Source organism: Lacerta agilis, chromosome 1, assembly GCF_009819535.1.
Source record: "Lacerta agilis isolate rLacAgi1 chromosome 1, rLacAgi1.pri, whole genome shotgun sequence".
Classification (NCBI taxonomy): Eukaryota; Metazoa; Chordata; class Lepidosauria; order Squamata; family Lacertidae; genus Lacerta; species Lacerta agilis.
The window spans coordinates 90085117-90107532 of record NC_046312.1 but is presented as its reverse complement, the minus strand read 5'-3'; the positions used below and the strand labels follow the sequence as shown (position 1 = coordinate 90107532).

Below are 22416 nucleotides of genomic sequence, written 5' to 3'. Positions count from 1 at the left end.
AGCAGAAATAAGGAAGGAGCATTAAATAAATGTGAAGGTGTACATGTAAGGATGCCAGCTAGCCACTGTTTTCCTGGTCCTGCTACCTCACAATCACAGGTACAGTACTTTTTAAAAGGACTGGTTGCAGACATCTTAAAAAAAAATTTTTTTTAAAAAAATCTGACTGCTTGCTTCCAGCTTTGAGTGGGCAGCAGACCAATGCCCATAGAAATTACAACTCTAGTGGATTTTTAAAAGATTACTGTATAGACAGTGTGCATTCTGTCCAAGGAAAATGACCATTAGTCCATAGTGTCTAGAAGCGAGAGCTGGGTCTGATACTCTGACTATATTCCAGGTAAAGCATTTTGGAAGAGTCTTTAAATCATCAGAAGAAAAATGTGTGTGTGTGTGTGTGTGTGTGTGTGTGTGTGTGTAATATCACTTTAGAATGGGCCTGAGAAAAGGCACCATTCTTTACAATTTACAAGTTATTTACAAGTGCATCCTGCTACAAAGTTTTCAATTTTCTCCCTTAATGATCAATCGGTGTTCTGTTCCCAGTCATCACCACTTGGCGAAGTGAGATCACTATTAGAACTGAGATCACTATTAGCTATTTTTCCCAAAGGTTTTTGTACTTTTGAAATCCTTGATGTGCCCTGAAGCTTGACGGTACCTTCTTCTTGCTTGTGGGTTGTGTTTTGTTGGCTACACAAACAATGGCACACACAGCTGAACATTGGAAATAGAGGCATGCTGATCTATGTTTGTGCTTTCTGGCATGGGTGATAGCTTTAACTCCCTCTAAATCAGTAGGCTGTTGAGAACTTGATGCTAACCAGAACAAAGCTATCTTTGCAATACAGGCATTCTTTTGAAGTGTATCAGGAAATGGGAAACCTTACACTGCTCTGAACCTGTGCCTGATATTAGGACTGCATGTTGTCTCTGCCATGTCTCGGGAGAAAGACAGTAGCCTGGCTGTATGAGGAGGAATGAAGGTGATGAACATGGTTCTTTTTTCCAGTCTAAAATTCATTTGGCATTCATTTATTTATTAGTGTGCTTAGTTTAATTTTAATTTTCTGCAGAGGGGGTACTTTAAGGAACCATTGTCTCATTTATGCAACTGTGAGATGTTTTTGATTCCTGCATAGGAAAAACAGAAAAATTCTAATGAGTACGAAATCTGGTGTACAGCCCTTTCTGTCAAATAATTAGTGTCCCTGTCTGGGCTGCACAAATGCAAAAAGCTGGGTTACCAGAAGCCACTAGTAAACGATTTCTCAGTGCACATAAAACATACTGCAATCCTCACCTTATTGTTCTTATAGTCCAGGGCATCAACAGATGTTGGAAGAGAACCAGTATTATGGCACAGGCTTATAGCAGGCCCACTATAGGGACCCACTAGGCACTCAGAATTCTTTGAGAGAAGACATGCTTCAGCTGTGCTTTAAATGCAACCTGTGTACAACAGCGGTTCCCAAACTTTTAAAGTCACGGAGTTGTTAGTTGGTGTTTTATCGTATAGCAAAAGCACAAATTATTTTTCAGATTTTAAATAGCTTAAATTTTGATCCAAACTTATTTTTCCCCAATTGAAAGTCATTAAAAATGGAAGTTAAATATTGTTTTCTCAAAACACCAGTGTTGCACATACATGTCTTTGGCATAAGGACAATATTTTCACCTAGCACCTACATAGGCACTGAACCAAGTGGCAGCAATATTGATGATATAGAGGATACTTTTAAGCATTTGGACATGTTAAACATCAAGTTTCACTTCATTCAAAATGTTACTTTCCACACTAATTTCAGAGAAATAAGGAACTTACTTAACCACATAAACAAAAAACAATACCAAAAAACAGAGTAAGGCAAAACATTTGAGAACGAATTCAAAGCAGGTATTGTAAATCAACAATGTGTTACATACATACATATGCTAGTTAAAACTTTTTTTTTTACAGTTGCAAAACCAAAAATGCCACTTGGCATTGAAAATGAACAATAAAGCATAGCTTGGGAACTTAGATTCTAATGTGAGGTATGGGACTGTTTTGATTTGCACAATGTGGCTATCACTGGTTAAATTTGGGACAGCTGCAACCAAATATCTGGCTCTGCATTGAGGCGTGATCCGTAGTTTGTTTTAGTAGCTACATAGGCAGAGAACCCTGATTGTACAATAACAGCACCTCTTTGGACGACTCTTCAATACGCACCCTCATTGGTTGTGATGCAGCAGGTGGCTATGAGGCGCATAACTTTTTATTCAGTGATGGTACCCTGGCTGTGGAATACTCACCCTAGAGAGGCTCATTGGTGCGAATCTTGCTGTTATTTGGTTCCAGGCAAAGGCCTATTTATTTCCCTAGGTCTTTTTTATGCACTGCAAATGCTGTATACATGCTTTTATTGTTGTAAAACATTACCTTTCTTGTTTTGAGCCATCCTGAGAGTTGCCTGTAAATACCCTGGGTTGCCTGTAAATACTTTAACTAAATTGTCAACCTCACGTCACAGACTAAGAGATGGCAGCTTATCAAAAGCCACCAGCAGAGTCCATGGCAAGATGAGATTTAACTGGGGAAATCTTTGGTTCATACAACAGTCTTAGCCACCATGTTACACTAGGAGCTCAATATAAAAGCTTGAAATATTGCAAGATTTATTGGATCTTTAGTAAAGATATTTTTTTTAACTTAAATCTTCCAACATTTCAGCAGGGACATTGTGATTAAGCTATCCATTCCGAAAAGGGACAGAAGAATCCCAATTTTACAGCACAACACAACAGCTTAATAGTTTCTTTCTTGAGTTGCTTCTGGTAATTATTATTTTTTTGTCCTAGTGGGTTTTGCAACACAAACCTGCTGTTGTTCTTCAATAATCTCTTTACCTGTGCCAGAGGCTTTTCCTGAAATGAATACTTGAGCATATCATAATTTTCCGGACAGATTCCTGAACTGATTTGATAGGTACTGAAAGTAGTTCCTGGATTATTTGCTGTGCTGATGCTTGGAACTAGCTTGTACCGAAGGACCTAACCTGTGAACATTCTTTTAGAAATTTCATAGAATATATTGTGGAAAATTGCAGGTGCCCTGGGCAGCTCCTCAAGTTTCACTTGGAACTAATGTTATTTTATCTCACAAATCTAAATATGTAATGAGATAGTGCAGGCATGCAATTTTTGTCATCCACATTTAAGCATTATAAATTTCTAACGCCTGGTATATATTCTCCAATAATTCACAGGTTAATTTTGGTTAAAGGCAAAAAACAGACATGTAATACATTGTACAATGGTAAAATTGAAATTTATAAACACGATAAGCATAAAGCGACTTAAAACTTTGAGATAAGCTACCGCAGAGAACTAACTCTGGATTGCCAGCGCAACTGGGTTTGGGGATTTTCTTAACCAAACTAGATTGGATCTGGGGATGGTCTGTGTCTGCAGATCTGAACACAGAATCTGGCGACCAACCGGGTCGTCTTCTGATTTTTACCTAACAGGAGCAGTTCGTATTTTTGCTTTTCCGGGAGGTCAACATGCCTCACCAGCAAGGGATCAATGGTCTCACTACGTGCCTCTTCAAGCTTAGTTAGCTACATCTCAACTTCTTGATGTTGCTATCCTTATTTGAGAGTAATTCAGCATTGCAATATGGTGATCTTTCCATTAGGGCAAGCATTTGGGTTTGCCAAATGGAGTAATCCCTTCTCTCCTCTCTCTGTGTGCTGCTCTGGGGGTTCTCTGGAACCACCCAAGATAATTTTTCACAGAAGGAAAGGGGAAGACAGTTGTGCAAGCAGACGTCCTGGGGCAGGGCTTCTGATGGGACTCTTTAGTGGAAACCCACACATTTATTCATGCATATTCATTCCAGTTTTGCTAAAAAGCACTTGCAATATATTCAGTTGAGTCAGTATATCACATCTGACTCCTACTTGTATGTGGTGATGACACATGACTTTGGGCCCTGAAACCATTGGGTGCATCCTCCTCTGGGGCAAAGCCCAAACAAGCATTGTGGCCAATGTATTGTATTTTTTATTGTATTTGTATGCAACTAGTTGCCATCTGTTGTAATTATGAAGATAGCTGACTGTAAAGCAGCCAGGGAAGGAAAGGTGGAGGAAGTAGGAAGTAGAAAATTTCCGGAACATTTTTGCTATCTCCTTTATTTGCGAAGACAGAAAAGTACTATAGTTCTAAAATGTGATTTTGGCTTAGGAGAAACAATTCAAAGCATGTGCAGCCACTTTTAATAGAATACTGAAATAGATGTTTTTGCTGTGTTCAGATTACTGTGCCATGGTGAGTAATGGTAGAATCAACTTCTGTGCAAGAGCCCTACCAGTTTCTGGTAAGGAAACCTGGAAAACAATAAAATGATTGTCGACAATATAATTTGCAGCTTCTGTCTGCTTTTCTGCTAACAGACCATGTCTTTTGTAGATAGCTCATAAATACTTCACTGTTGGGAGTACTATAAATGTTGGCTTAGTTGGAGCTTCTCCACTCATCCTTGGAGTAATTTTTGTATTTATTGGAAAAGCCACAGCTTCCACAGTGGTGGTTCATTGTTTTGGCTTCAGGGGCTTTCTAAATGGACCTATTTTTCCTCTACTGTTGCCATTCTCCTGCATTTTGTCAGTTCATTCATCTGTTACCTTGGTTAATGATGTGGAGTTTCTGTTACTTTATATGACATGAGAGTGAAAAGCCATGAGGTGAGAGCATAGGATGTTCCTTCACATTAAGTTACTTGAATAAGGTACTGCAATAGATGAGCCAGGTAAAATAGAGCACAGGGGGACCAGTAATTAAGATTATAAAAGTCATCCCAGAGAGTTTGTCTTTACTCTGTTTCCTGCAGTGGAAGTAGCCAGACTCCCTGTGGGTAGACTAAGGTTTTTAGTAGAGGGCTTTTCTGGGTGATGCATTGTCCCTAAGCATATTTCAGAGCAATTATGTTTTGATAAGTACACAAATTGTGACCTGGCCTGACTAGCCTTCCTGATTGCCATTGAAGGCTATGGTTTTTCTCCTATTGTTGTATGATCAGGCCAGGAAGAACAAGAGACAGAGCCTTCTTTATGGCTGATTTTCCTTCCTTTGGAAATCAGTTGCATTTCCTCTTTGTTTTTAGATGGTGGTTGAAAACTTTTTAAAATATATGATCTGTGGGTTTTAAAAAAATACTTAAGGTCCATGGTTTTAAAATCTAAATTGTTAAAAATATTGTTTATGCGTTATGATTGAGATGAAATGCCCTCCTACTTTGATGCTCCACCTGTGGGTGGTGAAATGGGAGACATCCCTCTACAAACAGCTGTCATTTGTTCTTCTAAAGGTTCATTAGGGTAACACTACATGATGATGTGGTGTTTCTGTTAGAAATATTTCTATGTACCCATGTCATCATTCAGGGGCTGGGTGGGTGGGGTGAGATAGTGGCTGCCAGGAAGAGTTGTGGTGGCAAAGGTATGCCTCCTGAGCATTTTCTTTCAGGTTTCAGACAACCAACCCCTAAACATGGATGTTCCAAATAGCCATTGTGGCTAATACTGTAGATCTGTTTTCCATGAATGTTACTAGCTTATTACCTAAAACAGATGACTAAATCAATGCAGCAAAATTTACTTCCATTTGCAGTGAAAGAGAAACAGAGCTAAGAGTTCCATGGGATAAAGTCCTAAAGCACACAGTTATAGTTTTGTCTTCAGGTAGATGAGGCAGAATCAGGCTACTTAGATACAGTATCAGTGTTGACTAATAATTCAATAATGTTCTGATTTTGAGGGATTTTGTTAAAGACATTGCTGACATTTTTCCTCTGCTACTTTGGATTGCTTGGGGGAAGATCTCAGTAGTGGCATTCTTCAAATGTGAACTCCCAAAGCAGTGATTTATTAGCACTGCTTACATATGGAATAAAAAACTTACCGTAAGCAATGCCAGATGTTGAGTCAAAATATGACAGCTTATGCTGCAAGTTGAAGCATGCATTTGGTCCTCTCTCTTTCAATGCATGGATGATTTTGAATGAGATAGAGTTAATTCCCCTTTTGAGTTGAATGATGATAATCTAAGCCATCAAGGATTCTAGACCAGGCATTGTTAAGCACTGGGAGCCATGTTAGAACATAGCCCTTTACCATATTTTGTTGCTATCAAGCATGCTGTGATTCTATTGTGTGCCATTTCTGGTGTCATATTGAATCTGGAATTTGATTGAAAGCTTTAATGGATACTTAAGACTCGTTGATGACAGTGTGTGTTTCCAATAATTTGTGTGGTTTCCAAAGATTGAGCAATGAACATAACTATTGAATGAAGACATTTATTATTATGTAAGAAGAGTCCTAGGTGTTACTAGTCCCACTTGGGCAAGTTTTCAAATTCATGGGTTAAGGTAGGAAATCCCAAAAACTGAAAACCACAGTAGGTTAGAGGCAGTGCATGTGTCATCTGGGACACTGCCTCTGAAAGATTATATCCATGGTAGATTTATTTATTTATCATTATTAATATATAGCTTAATAAAAAATCTAAGCAGCTTACATAAAATGATACAAGATATTCATTAAAATGCCAATAAAAGCAGACCTTAAAAGGGTTGACAACTGATTTTTTTAGTGTAACCATGTGATTATATAGTCAGCATTGCAAGCAACACAAAAACTATCATGCACTTGGGGATACTATTTTGTAAACCTTTGCAAACACATTCTTGATTAGAGCTTGAGAAGGGTAATAAAAAGGATCATGGTGTTCAGAATGGAATAAACTCACCTTCTTATGACATTGCATGTTGTACTTGGTGCCTAATGGTACAGCATGTCTTGTTACTCTTCATTGGGCTTCTGAGCACAAATTTACTGCAGGAGTTCAAGTTCTATGTCATTTAAATAGGTCTTGAAATAGCGTAACTAGCTTATAGGTGTTTAGCCTACTTCTGGTTTCAGGTTAGAACAGAAACAGTTTGTTGTGGATGTGGGTTGAAAATATATCAAGATTCTTCCGTTAACTGAAGTCCGTACAAACCAAGGCATTGATGCTGTCATTTATTGGAGAAGAAAGAACAGTTGCAAAATATTCAGAGAAAGCCCTAGTAGTTTTGGGGGGAACTTTTTAATGTTCTGTGGAACTTTCACTTAAGTTTACAATCCTCACTGAATTCAGGCCCAATTCAGACATTATTTGGCTGGATAGATGTTCCACATATCTACTACGTGTTTCCTGCTGAACACTTTAATACCAAAAAGGATATGAGTATCTGTAAACCTATTAAGATTACTACAGTTTATTAAGGTCCCAGAGCAGGCTAGAACAATTAAAACCCAAGAATCCATACAATTGGGACGCTGCAGTTGGCTATAACTCAGTCCCTGTCACATACACATTATGTGTTTACACACATAGGGCCTTACCCTACTTACTAGTGGAGACAGGTTAGACAACCAGCATGCAATGTGAATTGGTCCTTACTTGGAAGTAAGCTGCATTTAAATCTTTGTTCCTTCCTTTTGCGTGAAAGCATTCCTCCACCCTTTACTCTTAGGAATCTGTAGGGCCCATGTAAAAAGTAGATGGGGCTATAAATAAGGGCTATAAGTCCTCACCCATTGTGGATGTGTCATTAAATGCAGATGTTTCTGCAGAGCCTGAAAGAGTTACCATAAAAATTAATTTTTTATTTATAGAAAAACCTGCTGCAGTTCTGGAATTGGTCCACCATCGGCATCAAACTGAGGTAACTGGCAGCTTGTTTTTGAATCGCCAGACATTTTTATGGCAGGAATACATCTTTTCAGTGCAGGGGTTATTTCCATATGAAATGTGTTTCAAACTCTAGCTTGAAATGTAAATCCTCACAAGCAGAATAATTCACCACTTGCTGCTTCTCCTTATTCTCCTCCCCCCCCCCCCCAGTACTGTATCAACTGATGAAGCTGCAAGGCAGTGTGGGCTAACGAAGCTCACAAAAATGAAGCCCTTTGTGCATCAATCAGCCTCTCTCTCTCTGATTTTCTTAGGAAGAAGTCTCTCATCCTTTTGGTTGCATGTGCCCCTCCTGCTGTTCTTCCTCAAATTGGAGGCTTGATGTTTGCAAAATAAAAACACATGGAAAAAATTGAAATGTAGCTTATGTATGAGGGAGAGCCAAAAGATGGTCAAAGGAGCCTATGAAACTAACTGTAAGTGAAGAATTGGATAGGAATGACATAGTATGGGCCAATTGGAGCTAAGGGAAATTAGAGTGATACGTTCTATCATGAGGGAAAACTAATAATTTGGAATAGCATCCAGAAGGAGAAAGGCACATTACTTTGTGTCCTGTGTTATTTGAAATTGAACTGGATGATAGGAAGAGATTATAATATTTTCCAGGGAGGAATCTACCATCTATTTGTTTCGTTAAATCAATTCCTTCTCCTGCAAGCACTTCTGACATAGGTGCCCGCTTTTATCCAAACCCCTTACTGCTTTTGACACACTGTAATCTAGAAAATATGCTTGGATCTGCTTTATTGTGACATTATTAGATTAATACCAATGGCAGTGCCAGAGAAACCTGAGTTATGCCTTAGTTCATTCAGTCTGTTGTTAACTGCCACTTAAGAAAATCTATAGTGTCTTTTAGTTTACACCAGATGATGATAAACTTCATGATTGCTTGTGTGAACATCAGGAAGCCAAGTTTCTCATTACTAAATTAGCAAAGGAGAGGACAGTGATTCCTAAATTCTGGGTTGTTACCTTCTAGTGGATTACCAGATCTTTGTAGGTCAGCTCCACACTTCCTATGGTGTGAGGAATGTTTGCCAGCCTTCACAAAGATTATTGTTACAGTATAGTATTTCCCCCTAGTTGCAGAAGGAAATAACTAAGACTGCAGCTGGACATTGTATTGTTATGCTTGTCCTTGGAGTTTAACATTCTGTGGAAACTTCTCAATGAGGATCACTGCTCATGCTACAAATGCATTGCATCCCCATTTACTGATGCATTCTCATGTTAGCTGTTTTCTACCATGGACAGCCCTAGAACCCCCCCCCCTTTTTTTTTACTCCTCCTTCCAGTTGATTTTGTGTGTGTTTCAGTTTTATTTACAATAAATGAAATTAAAACACACACAGCACACCATATGTGTTTATTGTGGGGAGCAACATATTGTTACCGGGTAATTGGTGTTGGTCTTTGTTGCTTTGTGAGAACTTTGTAACTGCCCAAGACACCACCTGGTGGATAATTTTTTTTTATCCTGTTTATGTCATAGCTCAAAATAACTGAGTTCAGTGCGATGGACTATATGTGAAAACTTTATATCATTTCCTGGACTACATGTGATAAGCTTATATCATTTCCCAGGCTAAATCTGCTGGTTGAAGAATTGCTTGATAAAATGCCATGGCGATCCATTGGCACTGGTCAGTAGGTAACTTTGCATGGTCTTGATGGTGACAGTTCCACATCTTCACATTATTAAGGGGTATCTGCAGTTTAGAAATTGAATAGCAACATGCAGGAGAAAAAGTGCATTTAAAAAATCAGATGTTCCATTAACTTCCAACCTTACTGATTGCTTAACTAAATTTACAGATTTCAGCTCTAGTTAAGAATGTTAGGCACTCTGTTTATTCTGTTGGAACAAATATATGGTCCTGTGAATATTTGAAATTCTGAATGTCAACATTCGGAATGTAAATGTTGGATTTATTATTTTGTATAAAATACGGTACTGTCTTGTATCTTATATTTGGCACTCAAAATGTATATCATAATATGGACTGAAATAAAACAGAAAATAAAACTCATTCAAAGCAGAAATAGAAATAACAACAATTTTTAAATGTCTGAATGAATCAACATGTTTTTGCTTGGTGCAAAACAAAATGTAAATCAGGCACTCTCTTTAAGGAGGGCATTCTGTAACTAGAGTGCAACCTCTGAAAAAGTCTTCTCCTTTGTGACTGAGTAATGTTGCTTAGATAAAGGCGACACCTGGAGAAGACCCTCAGCAGAAGATCTTAATTCATGGACAGGTTGGTATGGAAATAGGTGCTTCTTTGGGTGTTTGCCTCCCAAAATTGGGGAAAATAGCTACTTTTGGATATTCATGAAATTCGTTTTGGGGAATGTTCAGCTTTTATGTGTGATTGAGAATGTTAACTAAATTTTGCACACACGGTGTTACGCATGCACACTTAACACTCAGAAAACACAACCAGGTCTATTTTGCCATGGATGGTATTTGACCCTTTCTAAAGAGGCTGATGAACATTGCTTCTTCTAAATGCCTCTCATAGTGGATGCATCTGATAATGAGGCCTGCAAATGTCATGCTACAATAAATTTGTTAGTCTAGACAGCCGTTTGACAGTAGAATATGCTCTAATAATTTTGGCTCATGATTCTGCTTCTCAGAATTTCTCATTTTCTGGCTTTAAAATTTCAAAAGACAGAAAAAAGCTTTGTCTGGGTAGCTGCCTGCTGGAACAACATTGCTAGTTTTAACAGCTTGATGCACCCAATAGTTCCTTTTCTTTTTCTTCAGGTTTTTGCCATTTGGCTCAAAACAGTTTGTATGTGTTTAACAGATACTACTTTAGAAAATACTTTCCACTGGCTTATGAAGTGTTCTGCATTTCTTCCAGATAAAGTCACCTTCTGTGTTTGTTTCTCTCCCCCCCCCCATTTCTCACTCTCCCCACACCACCCCCAATCTTTCTGCACCCATTCTTTCTAGGTCAGAGGCATCCCAGAACCCCAAGTCACATGGTACAAGAATGGTCAACTTCTCACAGAGGGAGAGCGCTGTGTAGTGGACCGTAGCATTCGAGGGCTTTTCAGCTTAATTATAAAAGGGGTGCAGGAGGAAGATGGTGGGCCATACACGTGTGAGGCCCGGAATGCTGGTGGCGTTCGTCAGGTGACAGTAGAGTTAACAGTGGAAGGTAAGGGTCTTTCCATTCTGTTGCACGTTACGTATAGCATGCTTTACCCTGGTAGCAAATGAAGGGAGAAGTAGATTGAAAATAAGCAGGAAAAGCTTATAAAAATGATAAGGCTTTTAGTAAGGCAGAAAATGAAACGTTGGCTATTCCTATGCCTTCCCCTCCAAGGAGAAGGAGAGCATAGGCACCAAAGCTAAAGTCATTTCCACATTGATAGCATCAGCTCTCTGCAATGGCTGCCACTAAGGACAGTGCTTGTGGAATGCTGGGGATCCACTTTAAGGCTATGTTTAGCTGCTGTGAGTGCAGATGACCCCAGTTCCTGATGGTGTGGCCTTCTGTTGAGTAGCAGGACTGGATGATTGGCCTGATCCTCTTCCTCCTCCAGTCTGGCCTGTTTCAGCAGTATCTGTTTTGCTTTTCTTTGCAAATATTTATAATACTAATACTGAGGTTTCTGTACGTGTTTTGTGCGTGGCTTATTTGTATAATAATAAATCCTCCAGATCAGCACCTTAGAGTATCCAAAGTGCTTCATGCTGATTATCTCAGTAATTCTTAACAATAACCCTATATGGTAGGCCAGTGCTACTATCATGATATTATCATGATATTTTCACGTCTTCTTGAGGGGGCAGTGAGGGTGAGCATGGGCATGTGCTAGCTATCATTGACTCCTCCACTGCATGCCTGTGATAAGATTGCAAGCCTTTGCACATTGGAGGGTGAATGCTTTACTCATGGAGGCTCTCCACATAATTTAGAACCCCGAAGATAACTATAGAGAATGCGGAACTAACTGGTACCTCTCTGCTCTGTCCCACATCAGGTGAGAAGGAGGCCTGGGTAAACCTGTAGTGGTTTGCCTATGGCTTCCTGGTAAGATCACCTAGTGCAGGTGAGATTTGAGCTGGAGCTCATTCTTCACCACTGTGCTTTTTATTATTTTGTGCTTGAATAAGAAGATATTATTTTTTATGGAAGCTTCTTTTGCTCAGGCTTCCTAGGTCAGTTCATATACTACAGTACTCTTCTGCCAAAAAAACCAGGGGGGGGGGAGTTTGGTATTCACCATCTAGTTAAGTTGGCTTGGGGTAATCCTTCCCATGTCCAGTAGATGGTGCTAAACATACAGTTAATAATACATTCCTCATATCTTGACTCTTCAGCTTGTACCAGTATGTATAAAACAGTTTTTTTGTCTATATGGAGACAAATTTAGATAGGTGAGCTTAAGTCAAACTGGACTGCTTTTGGAAGTAAATATAAATGCACTGTTGAAAAGTAATTAGTAATTTTTAGAAATGGCAAAGGACATTTCACAGCTTGGTAAAGTTATCTCTTCGTATATGTGGAGAAATGTTAGCGAAGAGTAAGACAGCTTTTTGTTTTGTATATGGGACTCAGTTTTGGACTCCTGTTTCGTTGGTTGAAAAGTACACCACACCAAATGGCTCATCCGTTACTACTGGGATCCAAGGCGTGGCTTCTCTACCTCTAGAGTGATAAAAACAGTAAAACACACATACACACGCAAGACATGGAACTTAAATGCCTCCCCACTTGCTGCAGAGGGAAAACATATATTTTTTGCCACCTTGTATCATATATTTTACTAGAAATTGATGGAAGGGTGGCTTTTTAATTTTTAATTTTTAAAATCTATAGCCAGTGTCCCTAAATCTGAAAGAACTGGCTGCCCTGATTAGTATTTTTATTGTATTTCTTTCTTTCTATTTTCTGCTTACAGGAACTGTTTTGAAGAAGTACAACCTGCCTTCTGGTGCCAAAAGTTCTGGGTAAGAATTCCAGTGGTTTTCACATTTCTAGAGCGGAAGAATACTGATAGCTTTTGGAATATGCACACATTTTGAAATACTTCCCCCTCCATGCTTTTTGAGGCAACATTGACTCTTGCTATTAGCAATATCAATTTTGCTCAAAACATTCCTTGCAACTAGGACAGACTTACAGAAAATTGCAGTGCATTTACCAGCCCCTTGAGGCTTCTCAGCTAACTGATTGTCCCTTTTGTTCTCTCTTTCCACCTGTCTACCTTTAAGGCCAACTAGATACCAGCTGAAATGTATGAATGCATTTCATGTACCTTTTAAAAACCTACTGTGTGGTTGCAGGGCGGGTGGGGCCCAGGCAATAACATCATGTCTCTCCGCAAACTGCTTTGGGCACGAGAGGAATGTGTGTGTGTGTGTGTGCGCGCGCGCACCTGTGGCTAATAGCAGTTTCAGTGGTGATTTTTCCCACCTTTCCCACATTATTACCAGTAAGTGTATTGTCTAGTTTGGTCCATGAATTCATTCCTATATCACTGGGGAGTGCTGAGTCTAAGTAGCCCACTATTCTTTTCAAGTTAAAAGTGAAGGCAAGGCAAGTGAGGCTCAAAGCAATTGTTTTTCAACTCATGCGATTTCTGAGACCATCTGTATTTCTAGTTGCCTACAAAAATCTTCACCATGACCTTATTTTATTCAGAATTATCAAGTTGCCCCCATATTGTCGTCTTTACATTGATGTGACTGCTCCTTGGGCTGAGGCCATATGTGGTTTTTCTTAGTGTTCTGATACGTTGTGGAAGCAGAAAGAGATGGGCACAACTTGTTGGCTTATGGGTAAGCTGTTGTGTGAAATGCACATGGCCCAAGAACGTTTGTTTCGTTTGCTTGCCTGAAAACCACAGCTTCAACTTCATCACCCTTGATTATCTCCTGCTAATGCGCGGTTGTGTATTTGCTGTTGAAATAGGCCTTGTCCATAGTAATTTGCATGGGTTTGGGTCATGCTATAGTATTGGCTCGTATTTCAAGGCTGTTTATGAATGATAGCGACCAGCTCAGTTGACTTGGTATTGATGATTTCGTCACTGAAGTAGCTTGTTCCTTGAGTATGAGCAGAGATGGGCCAACACTATAAAGATGTTTTAATGCTGGTCATTTAACTCTGCACCTTAAATGTAGCAGCAGGCGGCTGGAAGGCTACTTCCAGCTTTTGATTTAGAGTTGCTTTTGTAAACATGTTTATGGCTGAATTTTCAGAGTTGCAGGTTCTATGAATTTTCATTCTTAAATCTTGGGGGGGGGGGGCTGGGGCGGAATTTAAAAGATTATGGTGTAGAACAAACCTCAGCCATCAACTAGGTATCCTCAAATCACACAATTCTTCACCTTGTAATTTTTTTAAAAAGAGGGTATCTCTTGGCTTTTAAGATTTGGAGGGATTACAGTAGATTAGTTGGCTGCACCAGTTGACTGGGTCAGGTCACTCTGTAGGCAAAAGGACATATCCCACGTTTCTTATGTGCCAGGATTTCAAATTGATTCCAAAATCCAGCCAAGCCAAAGAGTGACAGAGGCATGGCACCTGCCATTGCTACAGAAGAAATTCCAAGTATGCCTGCACCATAACTTGCCATTTAACTCCTTTGTAGGTGCCTGTGTTAATTTTTTTACTGAAAGTATGCATGCAAGCTTTGCTGCCGTATAGAACTTCCATTGTGGTTCTTGATGTTGAAGGACTGGCCCATCTCTGTTCTAAAAGCACTTGTTTATATGCTCTGCAAAACAATGATTGGATTTTCTGCAAAACTATGTCTGACTTGGGCCCCTTTGTAAAGAGTATGACTTCCCGCTTTTGGGTGAATTGACCAGAGGCATCTAAATTATTACAGAAGTCCAGTTAAGTTAGGGTGCTATTTATTAGAGAGTTAGGGGGTTTGTATTAGTTCCTTTAGTTCCTATTTTATTCTAAACAAAGTTGGGCAGTTTCTTAGATAACTGAAGGAGAATGTTGAGATCACCCAGTTCTGCTGGATGATTGTTACAGAAAGACAGTTTTATCAGATTTTGGATGGTGGTGATTCTGCTACGTAGTGGAATAATTCATGGACATCTGTCCAGTAAGAGAACTTCTATTGCATGCGGCAATTAGACTGTTCATTGTTACTTATGAACAACCAGAGCTGTCAAGGAGCATGCTTGTATGTGTTGTGTGCATATTAGATGAAGGCATCTGGCAAAATGGTGTTCCATTTTGGGAGGAACCTATGGCAGTGATCATTATATAAGCAGCTACCCTGCATTCTTTTTTTAAGGGCACTCGTGACCTATCAATCAGCATTGTTCCGTACTTTTCCATATATCCAGTTGTTTACTTTATGTTTTGAACATAGGTATGGATAAAGTCCAAAATGCAATTTCTTATTGTGTCTGGTCTGAAGGGAATTAATATACAAAATGTGGTACATGTTCCTTTCAAGTGCTCAAAAGGGGTGGCTGGCAAAGGTCAAACCTCTGCTTCCTAGTATTTTCATATGACACATGCCCTCTTCAAACTTGATGAGAGGTACATGCATTATGTAACTGTACCTTAGAATTTTTTAAAGTGCAAATAGGTTCTCAAAAAGGACACCATATTGTCTATAGCAGGGGTGGGGAACAAGTGCCCCTGCAGCTATTGCTGGACTCAACTTCCACCATCCTCAGCCATCATGGCCAATGCTTAGAAATGATGGAAATTGTAGTTTAACAACATTGGGGGCCACAGGTTCCCTATCCCAGTCTACTGCCTTCATTGTTTTAATCACCTGAACACTGTTCCTAAAACACATTTAAGTATCACAATTTAAGAAGTAACATTCTCTTTAAATATAGCTATATTAATTACTGAGCTCTGATAATATTGTTTCTTTTCCAGTGGTAGAGTTACTGTTCCATCGGTAGAGCAACGACCAAGCATCTGGGGCGAATGCCCACCCAAGTTTGCTACAAAACCCAATCGGGTCATAGTGCGAGAGGGACAGACTGGTAAATTCTCCTGTAAGATAACAGGACGACCTCAGCCTCAAGTCACTTGGTTTAAGGTACAATTACCTGAGAGGATTTCCAAGTTCACCTCTCCTAAAGCGAATGAAACCCAAAGCCTTGTTTATTTGAACTTGTGTACTTTGAAGTATCTTTAGCCACAGTTTTGCTTGGCCAGATTTTATAAAGTTTTCAACCTGACCATGAAAACCTAGTTTCCTCAATCTTATTCCCCTGTGAGAATACATTATGGGGATACATGTCAGAGCACTCCCATGATGAATTATTCAAGTAAGCACACAGAAAGACATGGAAAACTTGCAGTGGAAGTATGTTCTGTACACAGAATTTAGTTGAGATATCTTGGGGAAAGTATTGCAAGAACATTTTAATCATAAATTTATAAACCTTTATATACTGAGAACTCAGAAATGGCAACTATACTGCAAAATACACATGCACATGTGCACAGACATATGATAAATCTTATTCTGTTCAGTGGCAAGCAGAAATTGTTGATTAGAGTCACAGATGGTGTCTGAGTGCCATCCCTAAACAAATACCTAAAATGGAGAGAGGGCTCAGAAAACTTGTAAACCCAGATATGCCTGAAATAGCAGGGTGAACATTTGGCAATTTGACTGGCAGGTTAGCGTTTGGTGATGGATGGGTGGTGAATCTACATCCAGATTGAAATGTTTGAGCTGAAGCCAAATGAGCTGGAGCACCCTGTCATCTCTAAACATTGGGTGAACTCTGATGTAACGTTAGTGAGAAAAGTTAGAGAGCTGGCAGTGTGCAAGCAGGAGCCCAACAGGTAATGCAGAAAGCCCTAACTGGCATTGAATATAATAATAGCAGTTGTGCTAACGATTGTGCAACAGACTTCATAAATGCAACGATCCAAACAGCTGTGTGACTTGGCTGCTGTGCTATGCTAAAAACAGGGCTCTGGCATGTGGAATGACTGTTGTGTGAATGGGCTGCTACAACTGGATATCACACAATGTATTTAGAACCATGGCTAGCATGGGACCCTGCTTCCCCTTGCTATCTTTCGATAACCAAGATTATTCGCCAATAACCTCACAGATACGATGGAATTCAACATTGCAATCTTTCAGTCAGTGCAAGCATTTTTGCTTGCCACACGGAACAATCTCACATCTCCTCCCCTTGTGTGCTGTTCTGCGAGTTCTTCTGACCTTCCAGAGGAGATTTGGGGGAGAATGGGGGGGGGGAGCCCCATTGTGCTAGTGGGAGTCCTTGTGCTGGCTTCTGCTAGCATACCTGGTTAGTTGAATTCAGACCATTGTAATTGAGACTGAATTTAGTTTGCAAAGTATTTTGCAAGGGCTAGGTTTTCAGGCTGTGGATGAATGGGTGGCCAGAGCATACAATGGAGGAATTAATACTCTAGATTGTGGCATCTAGAACAAGATGCTGAACTATGTGCAGGGATTCGAGTCATTCTCTCTAATCTGGCAAATATGTCTTTTGACTGAAGAATTCACAAAGTTCTGGCTTTGGGTTATGGCAACTGAGCCTTAAAATGTCCATATTCTGAGTGTGTCTTATCTATGGTGTAAATCAGATTACCTGGAATGCCTGAGGTCTAGTCGCTTGGGAGTATTCTAGTAGCATGTAAACATGCCACAGAGAGCAGTGGGCTGAATTGTAAAAGCAGAAAAATAGCAAAGGGTGAGGTGTTAATCTGCCAGGCATTGATTACCCTCCCCCTCCAACATTAATGAATATATCTGTACACCTTTGGTATTTTTCGTGATGCATGCAGGGTGAAATTCAGGTGCAGAAAAGTGATCGTTTCAACATGTTTGAGAAAGCAGGCATCCAGTTTTTGGAGATCCAGAATGCTCAGCTGGTCGATGCTGGAATTTACACTTGCACTGTGATGAATAGTGCTGGGAAGGCTTCTGTGTCTGCAGAGCTCATGGTTCAAGGTATGGTTAAAATAGACTAAAAGGGAAAGAATGCAGGCATGCCAGCTAAAAGTTTTCCGAGAGTTGAGCCAATTCCTCCCCATCAGTCCTCTTCTCCCCCTCCTCCCCCTCCTCCTCCTCCTCCTCCTGCTTTCTTGAATGACATTGAAATGAGGTCCACACATGCAGTTCAGCATTTAGATTTTTTTTTTAGAAAAGCCTTGTATTTTAATCTAGCGGAAATGAGCCACAGAAAGATCCAGTCTGTTTACTCTTCATTTTTAGTCATCTTGGAAATCCTGAATGCACTTAATTACAGCAAGTGAAAATTATATTTATTTTAATTGAAATTTTGGCCCCATGTGTGTGTTTCCTTCTTTCCCCCACCTCTAAATAAACTGGAAAGCTAAACAAGCATGTTATTTTCTAGAAGCTCTACTAGCATCTCAGACCTGAGGATTGATTGCTTTGGTGAAGGTATAGAGGGGGGAGGGGGATGTTTCTATTCTGCCAGTTCTCAAAGGACTTCCCAGGCAGCATGCATGCTTCTCACCATTTTTATCCTCACAGTAATTAGTTTCAATAATGATTGGGGGTAGGAACCCAAGTCCTTTCTAACATTCTTAACCATTACACTGCCACTAACCCCACATGTTTCATAGGTGGCTGGGGGGAAAAGTACAACTGGAGAATGGTGTTCTGCATGTTGTGATTCTGCCTGGTGCAGAACGCCTTCTGGCTGTATGAGAATTTGGGTCCAGGTATTACCAGCCCATGTCCAATACTTCCATTCACTACACAACTCTGAAACTGGTGTCTGTGTGTTCAGCTACCCTGGCAATCTTTCTCTTCTATTTCTAAATACTGGTCGGCTTCCCACTTTTAGAGGGTTGTTGTTAGAGTCATTCAGACCCCCAAGATTTGATTACAAAGAGAGCATTATATATTTAGCATACTTGTCTGTATCAACTCATTTTACAACTTCAAGCCCTCATTACCCCACAGAATCAGATAATAACATAAACTGTTACACAATTGGAATTATTGTTATTTTAAGCAAAACCATGTAGACCTCTTGTATAGATAAGCTCTTTCCAAGCTTCCTCCCCCCCCCCACCTTATTTTTCCACTGGGAAGGGGAGTACCGGTAAATGGCCTCTTAAGTTGATTGGATCATAAAGTGCTGCTTCATCTGTAGCAACAGCTGAGTGTTTTCAAAGCTTCTCTGCATTATCTGATCATCTTTCAGCTATAGCGCAGTTCTTTTGTTCTTTCTTCCTCTCTCTCTAAAAAAAATAATTCCACAGTAATATTGTTTTCTAGGCTGGGATGCACCCAAAGATGCTGTAGATGGGGCATCTTTTTGGATCTGGGAGAGCATTCCATAGCTGGGGAGCCACCACTGGAAAGGCCTCTTTTCATGTTGCCTTCCTTCGCTCTCTTTCTGAGTTTTTGCTTATTCCTTGGCGAATATTGAATTAAATCATGGAGGATCAGAACACCCATTAAACTCACTACCACTTGTATTCTGGGAATGTCAGATTCTGCTCCATTATCCCTTAGCTTAGATGCTTTAGAATTATACAGCTGCCTAAGGTACACACACTTCCTGTGGATATTTTATATATTTATTGCATTGATAAACCTACCTTTTCTCCAAGGAGCTCAAGGTTGTGTACATGGTTCTCCCCCCTTCTCATTTAATCTGCACATCAACCCTGTGAGATCACAGTTAGACTGAGAGGCAGTGACTGGCCAAGGTCACCCAGGGAGTTTCATTACTGAGTAGGGATTTGAACCCTGGTCTCCCAGGTCTAAGCACTACACCACACTGTCCCTGACCCAACTGAGCGCTGTAATTTAATTTGGGGGGGGGGGTTGTCCTTCTTGTATACCCAAAACATGTAGTGTAAGCATGAGACAGAAAGGCTTAGGTAAGTGGTTGGTCAGGTTTTCCTCAGGGCACACCCAGCAGTGGGCTTTTGCTTTCTGGAGCACAGGATTTAAAATGTGACCTGGTTTCAAAATGGTTCGTGCTTATTCAACATCACCTATATAATCTTGTCTCTGAATTTTCTGGAAAATACTGTTGCATCCAAGGCCAGCCCCAGGTTTGAGTGGAGGGCCCCCTTCTCTGTCCGTAGGTCCTGCTGGGCTTAGCTGGCTACAGTGGCAGCCCTGCAAGCAGTTGGGCCTAGTTTCATCATTTAACTGTCCCACAGTGCCCCAGAGCTATGCTGCTTCATGGGCACTGGGGGAAATGACAAATGTGGCTAGATCCTGTCACCTGGTGGTACAGAACAGAAAATGAAATTAAGAGGGAGGAGTGCAGGCATATGCTGTGGGCCCCTTCCAGGGCTCAAGCGGTGCCCTGAGGAAGCCAGACGCTGATCCTAACCAGAGCAGCAGGAAAAGATGAATACATGCTTAGGCCTTGTGGTCTGAAGGCAGGATACCAGTAAAGTAAGTGACAATTAATTAAAATGTGAAACAGAAAGCAGCAAGAAGCCAGTACAGAGGTACAGCTTTATCCTTGTTTGAGTTAGGGATGAAAACACCAAAATATTCATATTGTGACCATAAAAGGCCTTGAATCGCGATCATGTTAGAGGCAGTGAGTTTGTGCTTTTCAAATCTAATCAAAGCCAAGAAGGCAATCCATGGCCACAGGGGATAAAACTTGAAGATGTAAGTCAGCACTCAAGCAAAGGGCATTATACAGCTCCAAAGCACAGTACAGGCATAAACCTACACCAGCGCATATGAAATGACATTCCTCCTCTCAATAGTTTTGTGGCACATAGCTACAGGTACATTTCTGCAAAGGTCCACTGCAATGGGGGTGGGATGTTTCTCAGCAATTTTTCTTAGTTTCAGTTGGTGATCTCTTGCTGAATTGAGGATAATTGTGTTTGTGATATTGTATGCAATTTGGATATGGCTGTCATTCAAAACCTCATTTTAAATATGCCCAGAAACCATTTTCTGCAACTATTTAAAAACTGAAGAATGAAAAAAGACTTAGTTTGGGATAGTGATAAATCCCACCAGTATTTAAATTGGCTTCCAGATGAGGAAGAGATGTTTTCTTTTTTATACATCACTGTGCACTCATTCTGGAAATAGAACAGGAGAGGTGCTGAGGATATCCCCAGTCTGTTATGAGCCCTTGGAGAGGCTGGTCAAACCAGGATGAGGGGTGGGAGGAGCTCAAGCAGTTAGAGGCTGATGATCCCAGGAGGGGTGGGGTGGGGGAGACCCAGTGAGCCTGGATGGGCTGTGTCAGGACCTGCAAGGTATCAGAATAGTCAAGGGAGGTCATGGAAGATGGTGTGTCTGAGGATTGACCTGTCACCAAGCTGGCCCGCAACAGCTCAACCTGAAGCCCCTGCTCTGCCTCCTACATTGCTGAGCTCTCCTCTCTACTGCCAAGCCTTCAGAGGTGACATTGGGTGGCAATTCTGAATCCCAGCCAGGACTGTCTCCACCTCCATTGCCTAGGATATGAACAGACAGCTCAGGCCCAGCCCACAAGAAGGACTTCTCATTTGCTTGCCATGCTCAAATATGCTTTCCCACTCTTTATAATGGGAACCCAGAAGGGTTTGTCAACTGTTGGATCAATGTTATAGCTTGCTTAGCTATGTCTTATACCTGCAGTGCCTTTAATGCTTCTCTTGCCTTTGTACGGTACTGATTTGAGCACTCAAGTTTTTTTTCTATTAATAATAATTTATGATTTTCAGTTATATACATTTTAATAGTTTTACAATCATTTTAACATTTCAAAACTCTACTTCCTTCCTTCTCTTTCTGCAGTTCCTTAAATTTATTTTCATCATTTCCTGCATATTCTAAATCAACTTATTATTTTATTCATCTACTTTAAATTATATACTCTTATGAAACTGCAGGTTATTACAACAATCCTGTCAATGTCCTTAGCCCTGAAATAAATTATTTGTATATGGCCTTTCTGAACATCCCAGTCTAACAAGGGTTTAATCTCCAGGGGCTTTTTTCTTCCCAGTCCCAGAAATAATTTGGTTGTGGTCACCTTATCATTTAAGATAGGCAGGCAAATATTTGTGTAGCTAGAAGTGAATTGTGTTCTGCTAACTCAGGGACAAATGAATATAATTTAGGGCCACCATGAATTCTCAGTAATATCAGATATTGTGTCTTGAAAACAAACTGCAACATATATGCTCTGCTTAACATTCCAATATCATATTTTTATAATATCTTTTAATGCTTCATCATTTCAGGTTCTGTTAAGAAAGATGTGCACACTCATCCTCCTTGGTATGTTTTTCAACTCCCTCTACCCACATTTTGATTTTCATCCTTTTAAGAAAATAAACAATAACCTATCCTTGTATGTCAACAAGTCTTTTGTATTGTTGAGTCCATATAGCCTAATAATGGTTTACAAATTCCATAGGATCCCTCTTCTAATCTGGATATTCCACATGTGAGGAGGAAAATTTGGAGATAAATGCTTAATGGGGCTCCTGCTTCTGTTTGTGTAGGTTCCTCATGCAATGTAGAATCCTGATTTTCCAAGGTTCTAAGTCTCATGTGGGGATCCAACATAAGTACAGGAGGCTCCCTTCTTCAGACAATCACCCTTCATGGAGGGTGATGGAAGGAGGGGTGGAACTAGCATGCTCCTCCCCACAGTCCTCACCTCTC

General features: G+C 40.2%; 1 protein-coding gene across 7 annotated transcripts in view; it reads left to right on the top strand.

Annotated features, from left to right (window-relative positions):
• The window catches only part of MYLK (myosin light chain kinase), a 177226-nt gene that overhangs the window by 51774 nt on the left and 103036 nt on the right, over positions 1-22416 (top strand). For 6 of the 7 annotated variants that reach the window (XM_033162817.1, XM_033162828.1, XM_033162838.1 and 3 more), the window contains 5 exons: positions 10757-10964; positions 12715-12763; positions 15675-15840; positions 17577-17742; positions 21990-22026. In XM_033162817.1, coding sequence (XP_033018708.1) covers positions 10757-10964; positions 12715-12763; positions 15675-15840; positions 17577-17742; positions 21990-22026 — 626 coding nt within the window. Of the gene's footprint in view, positions 1-7713; positions 7760-10756; positions 10965-12714; positions 12764-15674; positions 15841-17576; positions 17743-21989; positions 22027-22416 lie in introns of those variants that run through there. The other variant, XM_033162855.1, reaches the window with a different exon arrangement.